General features: G+C 37.8%; 1 protein-coding gene across 3 annotated transcripts in view; it reads right to left on the minus strand.

Moving 5' to 3' along the window:
* The window catches only part of LOC149943437 (band 7 protein AGAP004871-like), an 82,589-nt gene that overhangs the window by 33,491 nt on the left and 26,129 nt on the right, over nt 1-22,969 (minus strand). The window contains exon 1 of one of the 3 annotated variants that reach the window (XM_090174971.1): nt 408-749. The exons of the other annotated variants lie outside the window; for them this stretch is intronic. Within the exon in view, the coding sequence (XP_090031097.1) occupies nt 408-468 (61 nt within the window). The 5' untranslated portion in view covers nt 469-749. Of the gene's footprint in view, nt 1-407; nt 750-22,969 lie in introns of those variants that run through there. 3 annotated transcript variants of the gene reach the window in all.

Raw genomic sequence — 22,969 nt, forward strand, 5'->3', positions numbered from 1 at the left:
TAGCAGAATTTTTGGCTCTTTCGAGTCACGTGTTCTCTAGCTCACGTAATAACACGTCAGCCAAGATGGTCAGTGGGGTCTGTCGTAGCTACCACTCCGTGACAGTGTGTCAGAATTTATAGCCCGGTGTACCTATTAACAGGGACCATACCACCGGAGGTCTATCTTCATAGTGCCGTACGCCAGCGTCCAAAAACCCGGACAGGTGACAAATCCAGCATGGGTAGTAGTACCCTACTACTGATGGTCGCGCCTTAGACGCGAGTCATTCACCCCAGCAGAAGGTGCAGCAACGGGTGGACCAATCCCCACTTCGCACGCAGCAGTGGGATTAAGAGTGGATGCTGTAGCAACTCCAGCTACCACTCCGTGACAAATGCCTTATAACTAAATAGTTAGGTGCTTACTTTCTCCCATCGGTCCGAGACTGTGCGTTTGGCGAGATATTTTACGGTCGCCATTTAGCATTATGCGTTGTTAAACGTTGGCTAGTTACGATTAAGTACTGGCGATTTAGGAAAGTAAAATTTTGTAGTACGAGTCCATAAAGGCTTCTTCCGTTCTGCCGAAAATTCCGCCAACGAGGTAAAGCAACAGGTAGAGACGCGGAGTCCCTCGGTTGTTATGGCAACGCCGACGACGTACTGAACTATAGCCTTCTCTATCCGAGTCCAAAATGTCAACGGCACATCCGCCAAATATGTTAAACACGTATTATTAGCATACAGCGCGTCAGAGTACTTGACCCGGCAAGGTTGAAACAAAAGAGGAGCCTGTCCAATCATTGAACTCCCCTGGCGGCCATCGAATATTTGACCGACGCGGAAGGGGAGGTCCGGCCAAAGGGGGTTTCACTTATACTCATTAGACTCACTCACGCGTTGCACGCTAGGAACTCTCGGTGTACGGGTAAGCAGGTCGATCGAGTCGATTTCATTGTAGACCCGCTTATTTCCCCTCTCTGTCCAATGTCCGTTTATAATTGGAACTAAAAATATCGCACTTTTCTCCTTCTGTTTTCATATAAAATGTCAATAAATGACGTCACTCCTTTAGAAATCCACCTTTCGTTTGTAACAAACAAATTTTTCGCTTTGTTTAATCAGAAGTAAATGGGTTGTTGGTTATTCAGGAAGTATATTACAAATATAAATATCGCGTACCCTCTTTGGAAAGACATTTTCATCCCCCTTATAGTCCAGACGAAGAGAATCATGGGAAACGCGTTTGAGACCAAAATTTAGCGCCACCTGTTGAATTTTTTTTAAGCTATATGGAAGAAATCACGCACTACTTTACGATTTTTCCGGGTTGTTCAAAATGCTTTTTTTTTAAATGCAGAAAATTTTCTACATAACTCAAAATTAATTATTAATAATTAATTACTAATTAATAATTAATTACTAATTAATTATTATTAATAATTAATTACTAATTAGTAATTAATAATAATTACGTAGAGATTTCAAAACCATCCTCGCAGCCAGCGTGGGAAATAAAGCGGTGGCACTGTACGAATGTTCGTCTGCTTCTGAGTAATTGAGTAACTGAGTATCGCTATCTATGATGGTACCCGAGTAAAAACATTTTGAAAAAGCAAAATGCAAAATAGTTTCCTAGAAACTCAAAATGTAAAATGCAAAATAGTTTCCTAGAAACTCAAAATGTAAAATGCAAAATAGTTTCCTAGAAACTCAAAATGTAAAATGCAAAATAGTTTCCTAGAAACTCAAAATGTAAAATGCAAAATAGTTTCCTAGAAACTCAAAATGTAAAATGCAAAATAGTTTCCTAGAAACTCAAAATGTAAAATGCAAAATAGTTTCCTAGAAACTCAAAATGTAAAATGCAAAATAGTTTCCTAGAAACTCAAAATGTAAAATGCAAAATAGTTTCCTAGAAACTCAAAATGTAAAATGCAAAATAGTTTCCTAGAAACTCAAAATGTAAAATGCAAAATAGTTTCCTAGAAACTCAAAATGTAAAATGCAAAATAGTTTCCTAGAAACTCAAAATGTAAAATGCAAAATAGTTTCCTAGAAACTCAAAATGTAAAATGCAAAATAGTTTCCTAGAAACTCAAAATGTAAAATGCAAAATAGTTTCCTAGAAACTCAAAATGCAAACTGTGAAATGCAAAATACTTTTTCTAACTCAAAATGCATTTTGAACAACCAAGGACGTATATAAGGGGGGGTTAGGGGGTTCAACCCCGCCCTTAGGACATTAAGAAATAAACAGTAAGAGACGTAAAAATGAATTGAAATATCCGCAACGCAGCACAGTAATATATATTAATATATTAAATATATTAATAGGATCATTAGTATTATCATTTTCTCGCAAATGTATTAAAAAACGTCGTTTCTTACACGTGCGGAAATGTCATTGTAACTCGTCCCGAGTCTAGCCAGTACTTCAAATATGCGTTATTGCTAACGAAAATTTTCGCGCTCGCGATTTCGTCTGGTGTGTTATAACTCGCCCCCCCCTTAGACTTTCTATATCTACGTGCTTGTGAACAACACTGCGGTTTTTGCTTTTCAACTGTTGCACACATAACTCCAGTATTTACTATTTTATAATGTAGGAATTTTACCCGCTACGAGGCGCCACTGTTGGTCTAAAATGGATCTATTTGTGAAATCTTGGTCTTGAGAATCTAAGATTACGTTTATCCATTCTGGTTGAAGTAGCATTCCATCGATTTTCGAGTTAACTAAATGTAACAGGTTTTACTTCGGCCAAAGTCAGCATAATTTGAGTTGTATGATTCTATAAATAGTTTAGACTTTCAATTAAATAATTAAATTTAGAACTTTGTCCCGCTTCAGATCGCGTGACTAATTTCGCTCTCAAAACCTTAAAAATAATTGTTCTTAAATACGGAAACTGTGTAATTCGAATAATTATATATATACTGCGCAACAACAGTTAGTTGTTTGATCGTTCCTATGGTTACGCTCTTGAATAAAGTAATTGAACTAATTGTTTTAAAAGCTAAAAAGGGAATTCAGGGCGCAATATTTAACAGAATAAACAGAAAGTGTGGTAAAAACCATTCGCGATTATGACATGTACACAACAACAGTTGGTTGTTTGATCGTTTCTATGGTTACATTAACATATCGAATGACGTAATTGAATAGGCGTGCCGTGACGTATTACGTAACGGTTCACGGGAGTTTTAAATATCCAAGAATGTACACCTCAGTCATGGAAAGTTGGTTTTTATTGGTCGGGGCTCGGTATTGACTAAGGCTCGTCTGAGGAAGTTAACCCTAGCCTGCCTTTGTAAACCAGAGACAAAAAATAGTCTTAGTCGATATGACCAGAACGCGGCGTTATCCGACTGCCATATTTTCAAAGAGAAGTGCTGCCAGACACATTTTTCGATAATCTTTTGCCACGTTATATAATGAATGTATGGGACGTGCCGAGATTTCCCGCGAAAAACGCCGCAAATTTGCGAGACTTGTGCGGCGTACATATCGACTAAGACTATTTCAACAAGATGGAGCCACAGGTTATACTCACGGGGTACAAATCATCTGTGCAAATTACAAAGGACCCAATAGGCGCTTAAATAAATCAAACTCCAAGAATATCGCCAAGAAGTAATATTTCCGAGAGCCAGGGCCCGCAAGGCCGAGGGGTCGGACACTTGCCATTATTTTGTACGGGATTTCGGGATTTCGTAGAGATTTTGGCGATTTTATCATTACTTTTTGAAGTGATTTTGGGATTTCAATGTTAATTTACCATATAGAGAGTTAAAAGATTTTGCGATTTTAGACAAAGTGGATTTTGGTAAATGTCCGACCCCTCGCGCAAGGCATTATTTATATAGTGCTTGTTGAAATAATGGAAACTTTTTACCTGTAAACAGAACGTGTTTTGTCCAGCCTTAATATGTTAAAAAAGCTCCAGTATTTTAACAAGCACTATATAAACAGTGACTAGCAGGTCTTGGCTTTTTGAAATACTACTTCTTGGCAATTTCCTTGGAGGATGATTTATTGAAGCGTCTACTCCGTGCGTGATATATTTATCTACTAAGCCAAAATTCCGTAATTATCATCATCAACAAAAATCGGAAGTAAATTGAATATTAATTCAATGTTATCAGAATTTGTGTTCCCCAAAATATAGATTTACACGATTGAAAAATGATTGAATGTTTGTTTTGGTCTTTCTGATCTGTCGATAAATGTTCTTCGTAATTTAAAATTAACAAGTTCGACAAGTCAAAATAAAATGTCCAGACACGAATAAAAATACATTAGAGAGTGACTCAACCTACACTAATCTCCGGTCAAAGCAAACGAAATGTTGTAATTACATAACCGCCATCTTTAGATTCGTTGCTATATCACCTTTTAGCAGACGACAGTTTTTTTTGAACGAGCAGACAGCTTTCATAATTCTGAGCAAAATTTAAACTGTACACGAAGCTTATTATAACACTAGCCGAGAAGCCCGCCTTACATGAAGTTATGTATTTGTACCCCGCCGTTCCGCTAGGCACTACGGCGGCCCACAACACTCAACCAGGTCCGGACAAAAATGCGCTTTGCGAAACAAACGTTCGGCCAGTGAGACAGCTATAAAAACCGGCTCACATATGGCAAACAAACGCCCTCATCACGGCCCAACAAAAGGCGACACCATGAGCCTGCCCGAGAACCCATCCTCGCACAGCTGAGGGCTAGAGAGACTTTCTCATTCACTGCAATTACCATCCCCGATAAGGTTATCAAATGACAGGTATGGAGCGAACCATCGCGCGAACCCAAAGTCCGAGCCCAGCAACCACGAACACACCCGTCCCCCCTCCGGCTGGCGGCGAAGGGGGCGATGCGAACTGGCGCGCAAGCCCAGAAATCAGGCCCGGCAGCCGCGAACGACACCAGTGACCCCATTAAAGACAATCCGGATAGGGACAGTGATACCTGTGCAAATCAGCCGCAGGTTATTAGCCATACGTTGCCCGGCTCTCGCCACGAGGAGGCTTTGCAATCAGGGTTTTCAAGCTAGTTGTGTGTTTCGAGGCACTCTACCCCAGTACGCCCCCCAACCCCTTTTTCCCATGGGATAATTTCCGTGCCACCCTTTTCCCCATAGTCGTACCACCGCAGTAAGGCACTCTCCCTTTTTTCCACGCGATAATTTCCATGGCACCCTTAACCAGATAGTTGACCTCCCCCTGTAAGGCCCCCTCCCCCTTTTCCCATGTGATCAGGCCCCTCTCTACCACTGGGCTAGGTAAGGCTAAGCCCTAGGGCGCCGCACCCGGCAGGGGCGCGGCGTATCCCCGGAGGGGCGCCGTCTATATAAAAAATACTGTAAAAAAATATAAAAGGGTGCCTAATATAATTAGCCCAGGGGCGCCTGAAAGCTAAAGACGGCCCTGCATGTGATAATTTCCATGGTACCCTTTTCCCCAAAGTAGAACCACTCCAGTATGGCCCTTCCTCCTCCTTTTCCCCATGTGATAATTACCGTGGTACCCACCTCCCCCTTTTGACCATGTGATAATTACCGTGGTACCCTCTCCCCCTTTTCCCCATGTGATAATTACCGTGGTACCCACCTTCCCCATTTTCCCATGTGATAATTACCGTGGTACCCACCTTCCCCATTTTACCATGTGATAATTACCGTGGTACCCACCTCCCCCTTTTTCCCATGTGATAATTACCGTGGTACCCACCTCCCCCTTTTCCCCATGTGATAATTACCGTGGTACCCACCTCCCCCTTTTTCCCATGTGATAATTACCGTGGTACCCACCTCCCCCTTTTTCCCATGTGATAATTACCGTGGTACCCACCTCCTCCTTTTCCCCATGTGATAATTACCGTGGTACCCACCTCCCACTTTTTCCCATGTGATAATTACCGTGGTACCCACCTCCCCCTTTTTCCCATGTGATAATTACCGTGGTACCCACCTCCTCCTTTTCCCCATGTGATAATTACCGTGGTACCCACCTCCCACTTTTTCCCATGTGATAATTACCATGGTACCCACCTCCCCCCTTTTCCCATGTGATAATTACCGTGGTACCCTTTTCCCCATAGTAGAACCACCCCAGTAAGGCCCTTCCTCCCCCTTTTCCCCATGTGATAATTACCGGGGTACCTATCCCCCTTTTGACCATGTGATAATTACCGTGGTACCCTCTCCCCCTTTTCCCCATGTGATAATTACCGTGGTACCCACCTTCCCCATTTTCCCATGTGATAATTACCGTGGTACCCACCTTCCCCATTTTACCATGTGATAATTACCGTGGTACCCACCTCCCCCTTTTTCCCATGTGATAATTACCGTGGTACCCACCTCCCCCTTTTCCCCATGTGATAATTACCGTGGTACCCACCTCCTCCTTTTCCCCATGTGATATTTACCGTGGTACCCACCTCCCCCTTTTTCCCATGTGATAATTACCGTGGTACCCACCTCCTCCTTTTCCCCATGTGATAATTACCGTGGTACCCACCTCCTCCTTTTCCCCATGTGATAATTACCGTGGTACCCACCTCCCACTTTTTCCCATGTGATAATTACCGTGGTACCCACCTCCCCCTTTTTCCCATGTGATAATTACCGTGGTACCCACCTCCTCCTTTTCCCCATGTGATAATTACCGTGGTACCCACCTCCCACTTTTTCCCATGTGATAATTACCATGGTACCCACCTCCCCCCTTTTCCCATGTGATAATTACCGTGGTACCCTTTTCCCCATAGTAGAACCACCCCAGTAAGGCCCTTCCTCCCCCTTTTCCCCATGTGATAATTACCGGGGTACCTATCCCCCTTTTGACCATGTGATAATTACCGTGGTACCCTCTCCCCCTTTTCCCCATGCGAGAATTTCCGTTGTACTCCCCTCCCCCTTTCCAATGCGAGAATTTCCGTGGTACCCTTTTCCACCCAAAATAACTCAAACTCGCAGTCCTACCAAACCCCCCTGTACCCCTTTAAACGAGGGGCAGTTCACTCCTTCGTAGAGTGCAGAAGTAATCAAGGTTAAAAATTTAATTGGATTAAATTTAATACAGCCAAAGCTACAGACATTAAATTTAATCGGATTAAATTCTATACAGCCAAAGCTACAGTATCAAATTTATTCAGATTTAATCAACCAAGAGTGCAGATTTAATATGGGAGTGAACTGCCCCTCGCCTTTAAACCCCCTGTATCCAATGGCTGATGCATTAAGGCCACGGGACTAACGTACGCCGAGAGAGCCACGGGCTGCGTTCAACAACTATCAACGGAGAAAAACTAAAAGTTGTTGTAACGAACAAAATATCGTCTGCTACCCCTCCTATAACTTTGTCGAATGACGTCACTATACCGATAAGCAACGGAAAAACCATCTCGCCCAGCCGATGTTTCCGCTGAGTCTCCGAGGATCAACGTGACGTCAAAACCGGAAGTCAAAAAACCGCTGACCGTTGAGCTCAGCGCTGAGCTTTTTTAGAGTTGTTGTACGCAGCCACGGGACTTTCAAATCGGAACAAAGACGAAACCCCCCGCCCCTCCTCGTTCCGAAATTCACAGTCCTTCTGAAACTACCTCATACGATCGCCCCCCCCCCCCCCCCTCTCCGAAATTCGCGGCGGAAACAGAGATAAAATTTCGGGTGTATTGCGGGTTGGGACAAACACGGCCCAACTCTCAGGGGCGACAGATTTTGAGAAAATAGATAGTGGAACCACCTCAGTAACGAAGCCAAAGGCAGTCTTGGTTTCCCTCTGTTCCGCGGGTCGCTTTTTCCTCGCCGCCCCGCGTTTGGCTTCGTGACAGACTAATGGCGTTTTCCATTGGAGTCCTCTGAGCGCTCCTGGAGCGCTCCTAAATATAAAACGTGTTCCATTGGGACAAAAAGGGCAACTCCAAAAAGGAGGCACGTCTTCCATTGGCACTGTTGCCCCCTCGCGGATTGATCCGAGCTGCCCCAACTCGAGGGACGGGGCAACCAAAAAAGAGCAATTTTTAAGCAAAGTGACTCCGAGAAAAATTTTTATTCCATTGGGAGGGCTGGAAGTCTAGTCCTCCGAGCACCTAGCGGAGTTCTCCGTGGTAGAGCGATGACGTAGAAGGCAAATCCGGATCACGCTCGGAGCAGTCCCAATGGAAAACGCCATAAGCAAACATTCCAGAAAGCTCGGACGACGACGACCAACATACCAAGCGCTCCTTATAATATAGATTTCCCTTCGTGTTCAAAACGCCATATACATCGTAGCAGCATGGAACTAACTACGCTTAGGGACCCTTAGCTGCCTATCGGGTGTTTCCATTTTTTCGATGGTACAAACGGAAGTCGAATGCTACGCCATCTACTACGTTTTATTTTTTAACTTTGTTTGACGGTTGCCTTCTTTTGTCATGCATTTCTATTGGTTGAAAAGGCGATGTTTCGAGGCCTCAGTCGAATACTTATTCAATAATTAAAAATTTAAAATAGCAGACAGTTTGCTCCGAGCTAACAGAGCGAGTTGGAACATGGCAAAATATTTGCTCCACGCTGACAGAGCGAGTTGGAACATGGCAAAATATTTGTTCGGAGCTGACAGAGCGAGCTGGAACATGTCAAATTATTTGCTCCGAGCTGACAGAACGAGTTGGAACATGGCAAAATATTTGCTCCGAGCTGACAGAGCGAGTTGGAACATGGCAAAATATTTGCTCCGAGCTGACAGAGCGAGTTGGAACATACCAAAATATTTTCTCCGAGCTGACAGAACGAGTTGGAACATACCAAAATATTTGCTCCGAGCTGACAGAACGAGTTGGAACATGGTCAAATATTTGCTCCGAGCTGACAGAGCGAGTTGGAACATGGCAAAATATTTGCTCCGAGCTGACAGAGCGAGTTGGAACATGGTCAAATATTTGCTCCGAGCTGACAGAGCGAGTTGGAACATACCAAAATATTTGCTCCGAGCTGACAGAACGAGTTGGAACATGGTCAAATATTTGCTCCGAGCTGACAGAGCGAGTTGGAACATACCAAAATATTTGCTCCGAGCTGACAGAACGAGTTGGAACATGGTCAAATATTTGCTCCGAGCTGACAGAACGAGTTGGAACACGCCGAAATATCTGCTTAGAGAGCGATCTCGAGCTGATTAAATCTGCAGATCAGCTTAGAACGTTCCTTTAAACCTATAGAGCAGTGAATGGAACACGAAATGTTGACTCGGGTCCTACTAAAGCTGTCGAATGGAAAACCCATTTCTCCAGGGCTATAGGAGTGAAAATAAAGCCTTAGACCAAGGATTCTACATTTTTAGAAGGATAGGAAGTGATGGCGCTTTCGCGCCGGGAAGAAAACGCGCGACTGCGCAGTAGCTCCTTCCAAAAATTACCCAGCCAAGGTCAAATATCGCTAGCATGAAGGCGCCAAAGCCCATTTCGCCGTTGAGTGGTTTGGCCTTGGGGGTGAATAAAAGCGGTAAAAGTGACGTCACTCTTTGGTAAAACTCCACGCTCTTCCCGCCAGGCCGTTTATACAGGGGAACCTAGTCACTTCCTATCTTTCTAAAAATATAGAATCCTTGGCCTAACCCATTGAGATAATATAAAGAATCTTTTGAAATCATTAACCTTAATTAACTTGTGACGTAAATATCTTCTCTAACAATCATAGACCGGCAGATTCCGATAACTTTGTTTTCCGAAAAGTTAATAACCAGAAACGGAAATAAGGAGAGAAAACTCAGGCAATTCCTAAAAGGTGACGAGTAGACGGAGAAGTACGGCCACGGCTTATTTACACAGGTTATAATTTAAAAGCGATATGTGGGGGACCGTTACGAACTGCAAGATGGCGGCCCAGTGGAATTATGGAGTTCGACGCGCCATCTATCGATGAATTGTTGAAACTATTTTTAGATAGTTTTTTGTGTTTTTATAATAATCAGGTAGGCTAATACCCAAGGCACCACCTTAGGCCTAAGTCATCATGCGGCTTTTAAAGCCATTAATTCAAGTGGCTGGGTTACAATGCGTAGGAGGGTGGTGGTAGCCCTTCGTGCCACGCGAACAACAGCTCCCTACACTAACTATTACCGTTTTTATGGAAGGGGAAACCGAAGAGCTCGGGGGAATATGGACTTGTGAATTAGCAGATGTTTATTTTAGTTTCTGAAGATAATTGAAATAGCAGTTTAGAGGTAAATTATTATATATTGTTTACTAAATAAACAAGTTTTTGAAAAATTAGGCGGAGGCATGTGGGTTTAATCTTATATTTCTTAATTTAGCCTAGGCTTAGCCATTTCGTATGTTTCGTAAACATTTTTCGCACTTAAGAAGTAGAGGCCCGTTATTAGCGCCACATGCATTCTAATTTTTATAATTGTAGTTAAAATATAATTTTTAAAGTACGAAAATAGTATTTTAAAACAGAAATTTTTGCTTTAGTTATAATTGAATAATAATAATAATAATAATAATAATAATTAGTACTTTTTCCCCAATGAAGGTGGCGCTGGGTAAGCTATAATTCCAACGGGTCCAATGGGGATAAAGGCCAGCAGTACGTAACGGTCCCCCCTCTTTAGTACGTACGAAAGTACTACACCGAGCTCTAACCTGTGTAAATAAGCCGTGGTACTGCTGTTACAATTCCGTAATTTCCGTTTGAAAGATAACGAGATGGGGCTAGTGCTTTTCCGTTTGCTCTGACAATTTACATCTAATTTGCGGCACCTATTAAAGTCAGTGGTGATACGCCTATGTTAAAAGGTGGGTAAAAATGCCGACCCACCCAGCAAAATTTGAATTTATATGAAAGACCAATAGGAAACTGCTATTTCGTTACGCGTCGTCTGAAACCGAAAACACGAAACTAAGCAAGACAGGAAATTCGTGTCCATATAAATTCAAATTGGGTAGGGTGAGAGTGGACATTCTTAGCCCCTTGTAATATTTCAAAAAAATAAAAAAAACTTCGGCTTTAATGCGCCTTCAGTGTATTACGGGATTTCTCGTTGGATTTCGGATTTTTTAACTTTAGTCCTGGATTTCGGGATTTCTCGTCGGATTTCGAGATTTCGCGTTTTATTGCTGGATTTCAAGATTTATCGAAGGATTTCGGGGTTTCAAGATTTCCCGTTGGATTTTGGGATTTCCCGATTTCTCGCTGGATTTCAAGATTCCACGTCAGATTTCGAGATTTCTCGGCGTATTCCGAGATTTTGAAGAAATATTTCTTAGAGTGTACGGAATTTCTTTGACTGTGCGACCCCTCGATCTCCTCAGGAAGATCTATTTTGGATGAATTACCGCACTTTTACGCACTTAAATTTAAGTTTTCTATTCTTTAACGTTGTTAAATAGTAGAGTATTTTTCTCTCACAAAAACATTTTTGAATTTTTTTTTCAGAGATTTTTATAAACGGGAAGAAAAAATCAAGAGTCTTTTAAGGTAAGTTAAAAAAAATGAGTTGGGGTTCCGGCAGATGTAGCTGGATAATTTAGGGTTCCACAGCAAAACAAATTGGGAACCGCTGGACTAGATCATAAGTTTGAATTGGGCATAAAGGCGCGTTTATTCAGCACTAGACAGGCGCGGGAGACCAAAAATGGAATTTACGCTACCTGGCGGAGAAATCCGCCCAACTCCCCTCGCCCTACCACCTATTCTACCTCTGGCCATCCGGTAGCATGCATTTGGGGATTTGTGCATAAATTTCAACTTTCCACCACCAGATGGATTCATGTCGCTAATTTGTCCAGTCATTAGTCTAACGTTAAAATCCCATTCGTTTCAAACTTAGGGGGGACTTAATAGTCCTATGTATAGATGAATAGCTCTTTCGTTAAGGCAAACGACCGTATTTTTAAACCAGTGTTGCCAGACGTACGATAATTATCGTACACGTCGATAATTTCGAGCTAACTTTTGGGACGTACAATATTTTCAATTCAACTTGCGCGTACGATAAATTAAATAGGCTAAAAAATGAGAATTTCAAACGTAAGTTTTCAATCCGTTTATTGAATATTAATTTTACAAGTTTAACGTCAGTATTTCATAGAAAATTCAAATTTACCGCCAGTTTTCAGGCGTACGATAATGTATTTTTGAAATCGATAATTTTTTGGCTCAGGGGGCCTATTCTGTAAATATTCGAAATCCAATTTTCGATCGAAAACTACATTTCGAACTTCGAGATCTCGACGAATGGTATTCGGTAAAGATTTCGAATAAGCATAAATCAATGCAAATTGTCGAAGTCGATCTCGACATGGTATTGGGTAGTGCAAAATCTGTAATCGATTACGTAATCACTTTAGCACAATCAAAGCTACGGGCTTGTACACCGATTACGGATAGTGGTCAGCCCCTCGGGAACTGGCAACGCTGTTTCAAACTTTTGTTCATTAAAAAAAGAAAAGGTGATTTGAGTGGAAACATGGACACTGTATCTCTAACCGGACGGGAAAAGCAGCTTAAAAGAGGTACCCCCCTCACTGTCCGTTTGCGTCCCACTTCGTATTAGCTGAAATAGTCGACCGTACTCGATTCGCAGGGCCGTCAAGGTCATTCGGAAGAATGTAAACCCCCATTTCAAACGGAACGTTTTGTCGACCACATGGCGAATTATATGGCCTTGACAGCCCGAAACTTTCAAAATTCGTGAACCTCCCCCCCTTTACAGACGGTGGCTGCGGCAGGTGATTTTGTATGGTCGAAGCTACAGCTTTTCCCGCCCGGTTAGAGATACAGTGTCCACGGTGGAAAGGTGCAAGGGTGCGACGAAATGGTGCGAGGGAGAGAGTTAGGGCCTACCTTCCGGCGGCGGAAGGGGAGCACTCCGAAAGGAAGAATGCGAGATCTTGCGACTCTCCGTGATGACGGCCAGTGGCGACCCGCGACCTCCTCCGTTGAAGGCGGCCGAAATAGGGCTTTTGCGTCGAGGTATACGAGTCGCCGACAGCTTACACGGTATGGCGACCTAAGCATATAGGCCTTCCCTTCTCGATATCCGAAATATATATATAGAAAATCAAACTCTCGCGATCGATTAGGCTAAACAGAGAAAGTGAATCGTCCGCCTTCGAAGCTGGTGTCGCTTTATCTACGGCGCCAAAAACCCCACACGCCTCGCTCCTCTACTCTGATCCATATCGCGTGTTGCTACGTGCGGGGGAGGCTCCCCAAACACGGCCGGACGCGGAACTTTTCTACAATTATTCCGACTTAAAATTACAACGTACGTCACCCTTCGATCGCGTGCGGACGTCGTCCTGGTCCCTCCCACCTTCTTAAGACTTTCATTTCACATTTATGTTTAGTTTTATGGATTACTTCCCTTGACATTTTCATAAACGGACGGTGGCACCATCTATTTGGCGTTATCGTGACTACTATTAACATAAGTAACATAATAAACATAAGTATGACACTTCCTAGTCACCCAATGCAAATTTTTAAATGCTAGTCTGTTTCGCCAATGACAAGGGCGTATTTAAGGGGGGGGGTTGGGGTTCAACCCCCCCCCCCCCCCGAAATGCTGATGACTCGGGGGGGTGCCTAATAAAAATCAGTGAAACTTCCGTCAGCACCCCCCCTTGAAATTTTCCCTCAAAACCCCCCCTGAAATAAAATCCTGGATACGCCCTTGGCCAATGACAACGTAACGTACCGACGGACTGACAACTCTCCGCGAACTGTTAGGCCTACTAGTATTTGGAGGAAGCCCGGAAAATCGCCGACGGTCCGCCGGCAGCCTTTTCGACGGACCAGCCAAGGCCTATTGAAATTTGAAATGCTTTCAAGAGTGTAAATAACGTTTTCTTTTGGAAAATAATGATGAATTATTGAATCGGAAGATTTCCGAAGTTAGTTTTTTTCGAATTTAAAACCTAAACGCGTGTACGCTCGTATTTCTCGCCATCAAACTAACCAACTATTTTGCCAACGGAAACAGTAGGAAGGGACGAGTTTCCTGTTCGGAAACTTCCTATTTCGCAATCACTGTACGACAGATTATCATTAACCGAATTCGTTCTATGCCATACTTATGTTTATTACGTTACTTATGCTATTTCGCATTGGTTTAACTTGTTGGTAGCTGGCCCCCTCCCTTCTAGCGATCGTATGGGAAAGTCAAAGTATAAATAGGTGGGATATTGATCCTCGCAGCCCGCATCGAGTGCATAAATAGCGAATTAACTTCTAGGACAAACATTGGCGAAAGGCCCGGAGGAAGAAAAAGATTATTACAACTTCTTATCGTTTCAAAATTGTTATTTCAACAAATATTGAACGAACAAGAATAGTAAATTTAGTTCATGATTTTATTAATGACCAATTTCACTTCCAATATATTAATATTAAAAATTATATTAATTAATTACTAAATTATAGTACTTTCAATTCTTATTAAAGATATATAATTTGTGTAATTTAAATTAACAATTAATTTTAACAGTAGTTAACACTCTCCGCCATAGATGGCACTATAATATGATTTTAAACTATCCAATCAGGGAAGAGAATTTCGTATTTTAAATCTCGACAAAACCGTTCTCCACTAAAAACTGAAATCTTTCAACCAATCGTTGAAAATCAAAATTATGACGTCATGCTGCTATCAGAGCGCCATCTACTAACAAATAACGCCATCACCACGTTACCTCGGATGAATATTACCCCTTTAAAGTCGTCTTTGCCTCTTAAAAATTGTAAATCGATCTATAAAACACTCCTATTAATAAACTTTAAATATTTAACAACTTTAGAAAATATTTGGCGATGTGGGATTAATGGGTCATTGACCGGTTTTAGAATTCATTCTTTCATTAGCCTCTACAAATTAATGCAAAAAGAGCACATAGATAAGGCTATTTACCCAAGACACTTAACGGTAATGTCACGGGAAAAAAGTCATTTCAAATTCAGTCAATTATTGAGAAATTGTTTTATTTCAAATACGTTTCCCATAATATAAAGTCCCAGTTTAAGTCGGTTTTATTACCAGTTTTAACCAATAAAATTGGGAGGAACTTGCTATAAACACTGGTTTCAAATAATAGTGTGTGTAGTAGTAGCTTTGAATAACTTTTAAGCAGTATAGAAGTGACTAAAATGTAGCAACGGTTCTTAATAGTTCTTGGCCACCTTGTTGAAATGTTGCCTCCCCGCTTCAGCTGTGGATCCATTTTCTCTCCCACTAAAGAGTTTATGAACTCATTCTTAGGCATTGGCTGAACTATTCCAGGGCAACATTTCAACAAGTTAGGCAAGCGTAAAGACATTTTATAAAATCAACTATTTCATTGGCTGTGGAATACGTCATCTTGCTTATCTTTCGGGCTTAGTTTTTCGTGCTCTTATGATTAATATTGTTAAATTAGGTTACTATATGAATACTTATAGCGTTTTTCATTGGACTGCTCTCGAGTGTACATTTGCGTGCTTGGATCTGCTCCGATCAAGTTTCGCGTGTTCCATTTCCCGCTCTCGGGTGCTCCGAGATCGCCCAAAACCGATCTGCCCATTTCGACAGATCAACGGATTGAGATCGAGATCGGAGCAAATTTTTGCGTGTTCCTTTTAGATTTTTTGGCCAAATGGCAGACCAAGACGTGATAATTCAAATTACTAGCAGACGCAAAACCACAAAAGGTTCCATTTGCGGTTTTACTCTAGTCGATTGGGGTGAGATCTATAACGTGAGAGACAGATTTGGAGTGAATCTCGAGCAATCTAATGGAAAACGCTATTAGTTATTGGTTGAAAAATTGGTTTGGACCAATGATAATTGGCAACCGTTGCTACTTTTAGTCACACGTGGTGGCATAAACATCCGCCATTTTCATTGAGGAGACAATAAAATAAATGGGGGTGAAATTTTTAACCGTCGCTGATTCTTCAAATCTAGACCCTATCTATAGGCAGGGAACATCGGATTGGTTGATGTTTGTGCATGCGAAGAGACCGGTTTTTGCCTGTTACCGAGAAAAAAATATAATAATAATCAGCTAGGCTAATACCCGAGGCACCACCTTAGGCCTAAGTCATCGAGCGACTTTTAAAGCCTTTAGTTCAGGTGGCCGGGTTACAATGCGTAGGAGGGTGGTGGCAAGCCCTTCATGCCACGCGAGCCAACAGCTCCCTACACATACTATTATCGTTAACCTCAACAAGTTTTTACACACAATCCTTAGGGATTTGTGTGTATTACGATCACCTACTGTGTAGCCGCCGCCGCCGCTGCCGTACACACGATTGCTCGCGGTACGTTAGTGGTACAAAGGCGATTGATATCTCAATCGATAGGCACTATTATAGCCTCGACGGGATTTTCGTAATTTTGGGATCGGAGCCCGAGAAGTTGGGCAAATGCCCAATTTACTATTTTTTGTGGTTTCGCTTTGTGTGGTTGATATTTTATTTAAAATTAAGTCCGATAACGTTAAAAAAATATTTTTGGTTAGGTTAGGATTCAGCGGATATACAACTTTAGTTATATCAGTAAATATTAAATTTAAGTATAGTTTCCTGGTTAATTTACGGGACCCCAGTAGTAGTAAACTAAAACTTAGCACTTTTATTTCCAAGATGGCCGCCAAGATGGCCACCAAAACAACCCCCCACCCCCCCAAAATATTTTCCAAAAAAATTTTTGTCCTTGGAAAAATCGAAAATATTTTTGTTTTCAAATTTCACCTTGAAGATAATCTTTGACCTCGACGCTCGAACACTGTCAACAACCACTAAGCCTCGGTCTATCAAATCAACAAGTTTGGTCACGATCGGACAAGGTCGACCTGAGATATCGGCGGTAATATGTGACCCCACCAAATACTTATGTTAATTTACTTTTGGTGTCATTTTTTCGTTTTTTTCGTTTTTTCGCCGTTTAAAATGCTAATTAGTTATTTGCGAGATGGGGAAACGAATTCGCGACCTTCGCTTTATATCCTTGGCGGTTTTGGCCCCACCCAAAATACTTTAATCAACTAAACTAATATAAATAAAGTTTAAAATGCTAATTAGTTATTTGCGAGATGGGGAAACCTTCGCTTTATAGCCTTGGCAACTTTTGGCCACACCCAATCACGTGATATCCAACTAACCCCTGTTGAAAATTAAACTTTATTTACTTTTTGGAAATAAATAAATAAACAATCAATACATAGTTTGCATCCCTACGTCATCAATGACGCAGTTCCAAGTATAGATATAAGAACCAAGAATAAATATTTAATTTGAGCTAGAATGAACTATGCCGCCATTTTGCCGGTGTAGATTTCTTAGTAAAACGGGAGGGTTAACAGTTTCAATCGTCTGTTTGCGGATTTTAATTATTTTCAAATGATTAAGAAATTAGTTTCACGTTAAAAATGGTTATCTGCCTGGTTAAAAATTGTTCGAGTAGTTCAATTACCAAGGGGAGCGAAAATTGTTTATTCGATAGCGAAGGTAATTGTAAAAAGGATGACCGCAAAGGCCTAACTTTGATAAGCTTTGTCAACTTCTTTTCGTAGATATTTCTGTCGTAATTTGATATTTTATTTAAATAACCCGGCCTTAGAATCTTATCTGACTTTGTTTAGGGCCCATTTAAAATTTTAAAGCATAAATCTAATTAGTTTTGTCGCTTTGACGAGATTACCAACAAAATGGCTACCTATTTAGTAGCTACGCGCGAAATGGTTTGAATTTTTGATCACCCTCCCAGTTTCCTTGGAGACCATAGGCCCCTCCCTTCGGTGCAAACTATGTATACACATTTTAAAACAAATTACAATGGAGCTGGTCAATATCCGCCCAATAACTTATGTATAACCCCGGTCGAAATAAAATACAATTTAGCTTACCCCTGTCGAAATAAAATACATATTTTAAAACACAACAAATAGGTCTGATTGGTCAATATCCACCCAATAACTTTTACCCCTGTTGAAATGAAACTTTATTTACTTTTGGAGATAAATAAATAATACAATAACGACATAATAAACAATCAATACATATTTTAAAAACACAACAAATTACAATGAATAAAAGCGGTATTTATTTAAGTAATTGTTTGTTTTTATTTAAATAATAGGCTTATTCACTTTCAATTATTTAAACATTTTGCAATTTTTATTAAACTATTAGTTATTTAAATAAATATTGAAATATAGCCGAGCTTATTTTATTCATGGATTAATCTACTGCCGAGCACTAACTTTTGCAACTCGAAAGGCTATAATTTTACCCAAATAGATGTCTGGTTAATTTTTAATAGTAAAATAATATATTCTAAAGTTGGAAAAACATTTTTAAGTTACATAATCAATAAAAATTCCAAAACCATTTATTGAAAATAAATAAAAAATAATTAACTTTTTAAATTAAAAATAGCAACATTGTAGATAGAATTTTCTCTGACTATACACAGTAAACGAACGGCTGATTATTGGTGACTATATTAAAACAAAATTAAATTTATTAATTTGAATTATTTTCAAAATTAAACATTACTTACTTTGATTTATAAGTTTATTTTTCTGCTGAACAGCGTTACCAGAAACATGCTCTATGAAACTCTGCCGCATTGTGAACTATAAAAAATATCTATATATCTTTAAATTCATAAATTAAAAAATTACCTCTAGGATAGAACAGGTAATTTGATACCCACCCTTAATTATCGTCACGTGTAAACGTTATCAACTACAGTTACAGCCTTGGAAAACTAGTTTGGATTTTTCAACAATTGACTAATTATATCAATTAAACGCAAAAATGTTTATTAACATCTGGTATTATTGATCCTACTCTATTTTTTCCCAACTTTCGCATTTCCGCGCCAGATTGAATTAATCAATAAAATTATAAACGCAGATCACGTTTTGCCAGGAGACATTCCACAGAGCCAGTGAGAAGAAAAAACTGGTTTTTACAAACAACCGCTAGATATTAATAAAATATCAATTAATAAATCCTCTAATTTGAAAAAAATTGTAAATAAAAATGAATGTTTTTAAAACAAAGCTTATTGACAATTTACTTTTTGAAGATACAATCGTTTATAATACTTAACAACTATTGATAATAATAGTAATAATAATAATAATACTTCTTTCGCCAAACACTAAATGTATTGGCTACCCGGATATTGCAATAAATAAGATAAAAAAATTTACACCAATAAAATTATTTTTTAAACAATTGCAAATTAAATTATATAAACAATAAAGATTAACAAAACAATCTCAAAATATGTACAAAATAGCCTATTTACTTAAGAGATAATTAGTAATATGAAAAAATTAAAGGTTGTAAAAATAGAACATTAAAGAAATTATATATATTATAAGGATACAATTAATAATAGTTATATTTACCTTAATTCGTAGAAGATATTTCTTTACTACGAAATTAGGTATCAGGTTTGAAATTCGAGCTAAATCTTGTAATTGTTAACTAGTATAATTAAATAAATATAATGATAAATATTAACTAACAAATTATTTGATTTTATGCGGTTGTAATGTGTTTACGTTGTTAAAAGAGCGGTTTTTATGCTGAATTTCCCTACACATTTGAACAACAGCATCATTGCTAATAATGGAATGGATTTGGTTTTGAATATAAAAATGTTTTTAAATTTAATTGTTTTCTTAATTTTACATTAACTGTGGAATTCAAAATAGAAATATTAATTGCAGAAGCATGTTCCTTAAAAAAGAGGATATTTAAATCTATTTTTTTAATTTTAAACCTTAATTAACGTGTCATTATTAATTCTGTTTAATTCACAATGCGCTTCTGATTTGATCTGTCTGTTTTAAAATTTAAATATTCAGTTTTTCATGTTTGCAGATTGAATTTCGTCAAATAAAATTAAAAAAATACTGGTAGAGATAAAAATATTAAATTAAAATTGATAAAAAGTAAATTAAATCTTATAAAGAATCTGGAGACTTTAGTTGATTGAAGAGTAGGTTGGTTTCTTCGTAGTACACCTCTGACAGGTGGCTCAAAAGTTCTTCCTCTTCTAGCAAAACGTATTCAATTAATATTTCACACATGTTTTCAATATTAATATAAAATTACTCTTTCGTGTTTATAATTTCAATTCTTAAATTACACAACTTAACAATAAAGAACCGATATCATATTAGTGTTCTTTTCGGAAATGTGGTACTGTAGAACTCAGGATTAAACTTTTTAAAGGCTTAGACTACACTACAGTAAAACCCAAAATTTATTATATTATCTATCATACAGATAACACTTCTATTTTTTCGAGTTAAAAGTATAAGAAATAAAAGGTAATTGCCATGGTACATACATACGTCTTATTTTATTTATTATTTATTTATTTATGGTTATTTACTGTTTATTGCTTTGAAAAGCAAGTTTTCTAAAACAACCTCAATTTGTCAACCATTGGATAAAATATTTATTTGAACCGTGTTGTATTTAATAACATTTTTACATAATTTCACCGCTAGGTTTAATTATGGATTCATATTGTACCCGATTAATGTTTTTATTGCATTTATCAGAATTACGTTAACATAACATGAAATATTTGACTTGATTTCATATTGTCTCGGATATATTTTAGAATAAAATGTTTTAATTTTTATTAATTTTGTGTAAAACATTACGGATTCATATTTTACCCGATTAATGTTTTATTGCATTTATAACATGAAATATTTGACTTTATTCCATATTGTCTTCACGCGTACGGATATTTTTTTAGTATAACAAATTTGTATTTGTATTATTTTTGTTTAAAACATTTGCAGTTAAGGATATAAAAACAGATATAATTGGATTGAAAATATTGCAAGATAGTTGGAAGAGAGCAGAAAACTAGAAAGCGTGTTTACAAAAGGTTCTTTTAAACGTAACTTAGTACATTAATTTTTATTAATTTAAGTATTTTTAAATATTTGAATATCGGAATTGTATTTTGTTGCATTAAAAGTAGAGTTTAGATGTTTTTCTAGTATTTTTCTATGTATTTGGATATCTGAAATATATTTTAACCGATTTAAAGTAGAGTTAAGACATTTTTGTAATATTTTCTATGTATTTGCGTATTGGAAAAGTATTTTAACGTATTAAACGCCAAATTTAGGTGTTTTTGTACTATTGTTCCACCTATATTTGCGCATTGAAATATATTCTAACGTGATGAACGTAGAGCATTTTCCGACCTTTATTTACACATTGGAAAGTTAATTTATCGTATTAAAGTTGATTAAAGAGTTTTTATAGTATCTTTCTGACTATATTTGTGTGTAAAAATTTAATTTTACCGTATTTAAAATATAGATAAGTGGTTTTTGTCTTATTTTTATAACTATATTTACATATTAAACATTTTTTTAATTTTAATTTTCCTATTTACAACACTATCTTTAATATATAAGTTTATTCCTAAATTTATAAGCTTGTTACAATTGACATATCATTTTCGACTAATCTTACAAAAATTCATTAAGAAATAATATTTGTAATAGGAAAATCGTGGATGTTAAATTACTTGAAATACCGTAAGCCTATGTAGTATTTTTCTACCTATATTGGCATTTCGGAAATATATTTCAACGTATTGAATGTAGAGTATAGAGATTGTTGCAGTATTTTTCTTCCTACGTGACTACATCAGAAACGTCAGTGTTATTCTCCTTATTAATCAAGCCGACACTGAACATATGTTTTACACTTTGTTCTACGACGTTTTAACATAAACCATTTCAATACATTCTTAACTTATTCCATACGCTATTTAAAACACATGAGATAAAGATAACGAGGAAACAAGTTGACTCTGTACAAATATGTTTTACTCTACGGGAAGGATGTTGTAAGATTAAATTCATAATGGTTAATGTGAAGTATTTTTCTACCTTTTTTGGTATTTCTTTATCTATATATGTGTATCGGAAATGTGTTTTAAAGAATCGAACGTAGAGTAAAGAGTTTTTTTTAGTATTTTCTGTCTATATTTGCGTATCGGAGTTGTGTTATGTAGAAGAAGAAGGAATTTTTATATTATTATTCTACCTATTAACATATCGGAAATTTATTTTATCAAATTTAAAAAGGGATTTTAGTAGTATTTTTCTATTTATATTTTCATATTTGAAATGTATTTTAAAGTATTAAAAGCAGAATAAAGTTTCATAAGAATTAATCTTTCTCACAAGTCTTACCCATCATACATACATCATCTAATGTGGAATTTATGTTTAACAAATGGATGAATTCGTGTTTACAAAAGGTTCTTTTAAACGTAACTTAGTGCATTAATTAAGTATTTTTTTAAATTTGAATATCAGAGTTTTTTTTTATTTTAAAGTGTAATACCTAGAAGGATGTAAGACAATTTTTCCGAAAAAATAATAACAATTTTACAAGTATATTTAATTTCAGCTTCCGAGTTGAAAATTATCTTATAACTGTATTATTCATTTTGAATTTTTGTTTAAAAACAAAATTTGGAAAAAAGTTATGTTATCAATTTTATTCAAATAAGCAACACTCGTTAGTTGTAAACTAGATTAAGTGTTAAAAACTAAAACCCAAAATTTGTTAGTAAACCATGATTTCCAAAAATTTACATATCAACCTCACAGAATGCTAAGCTTATCAGACAGTAAAGAGAGTCATAAAATCGATTGATTTAAAAGTTATTATAAATCCTACAAAATAAAGATGTTTCGGATAGTTAAATTGTTCTCTTGGTAATTTGTATGATCGCTTACATGTATCGACTCCATTTTTTAAATTTCAATTAATTTAGTTTTTCATGATATTTATTATAAAGAAAATAATATCCAAAATAATGCAATAAAACCTTTAAATAATATTTTACCTCCGCTAATCTCGTAATGAGATTTTATCAAACCGCAAAATCTTCGTCACGAAATTTAAAAAATATATAAAATATTAAGAAATGAAACATCTACATTTT

The sequence above is a fragment of the Leiobunum rupestre genome, chromosome 5, assembly GCF_980474605.1.
Source record: "Leiobunum rupestre chromosome 5, qqLeiRupe1.1.hap1, whole genome shotgun sequence".
NCBI lineage: Eukaryota > Metazoa > Arthropoda > Arachnida > Opiliones > Sclerosomatidae > Leiobunum > Leiobunum rupestre.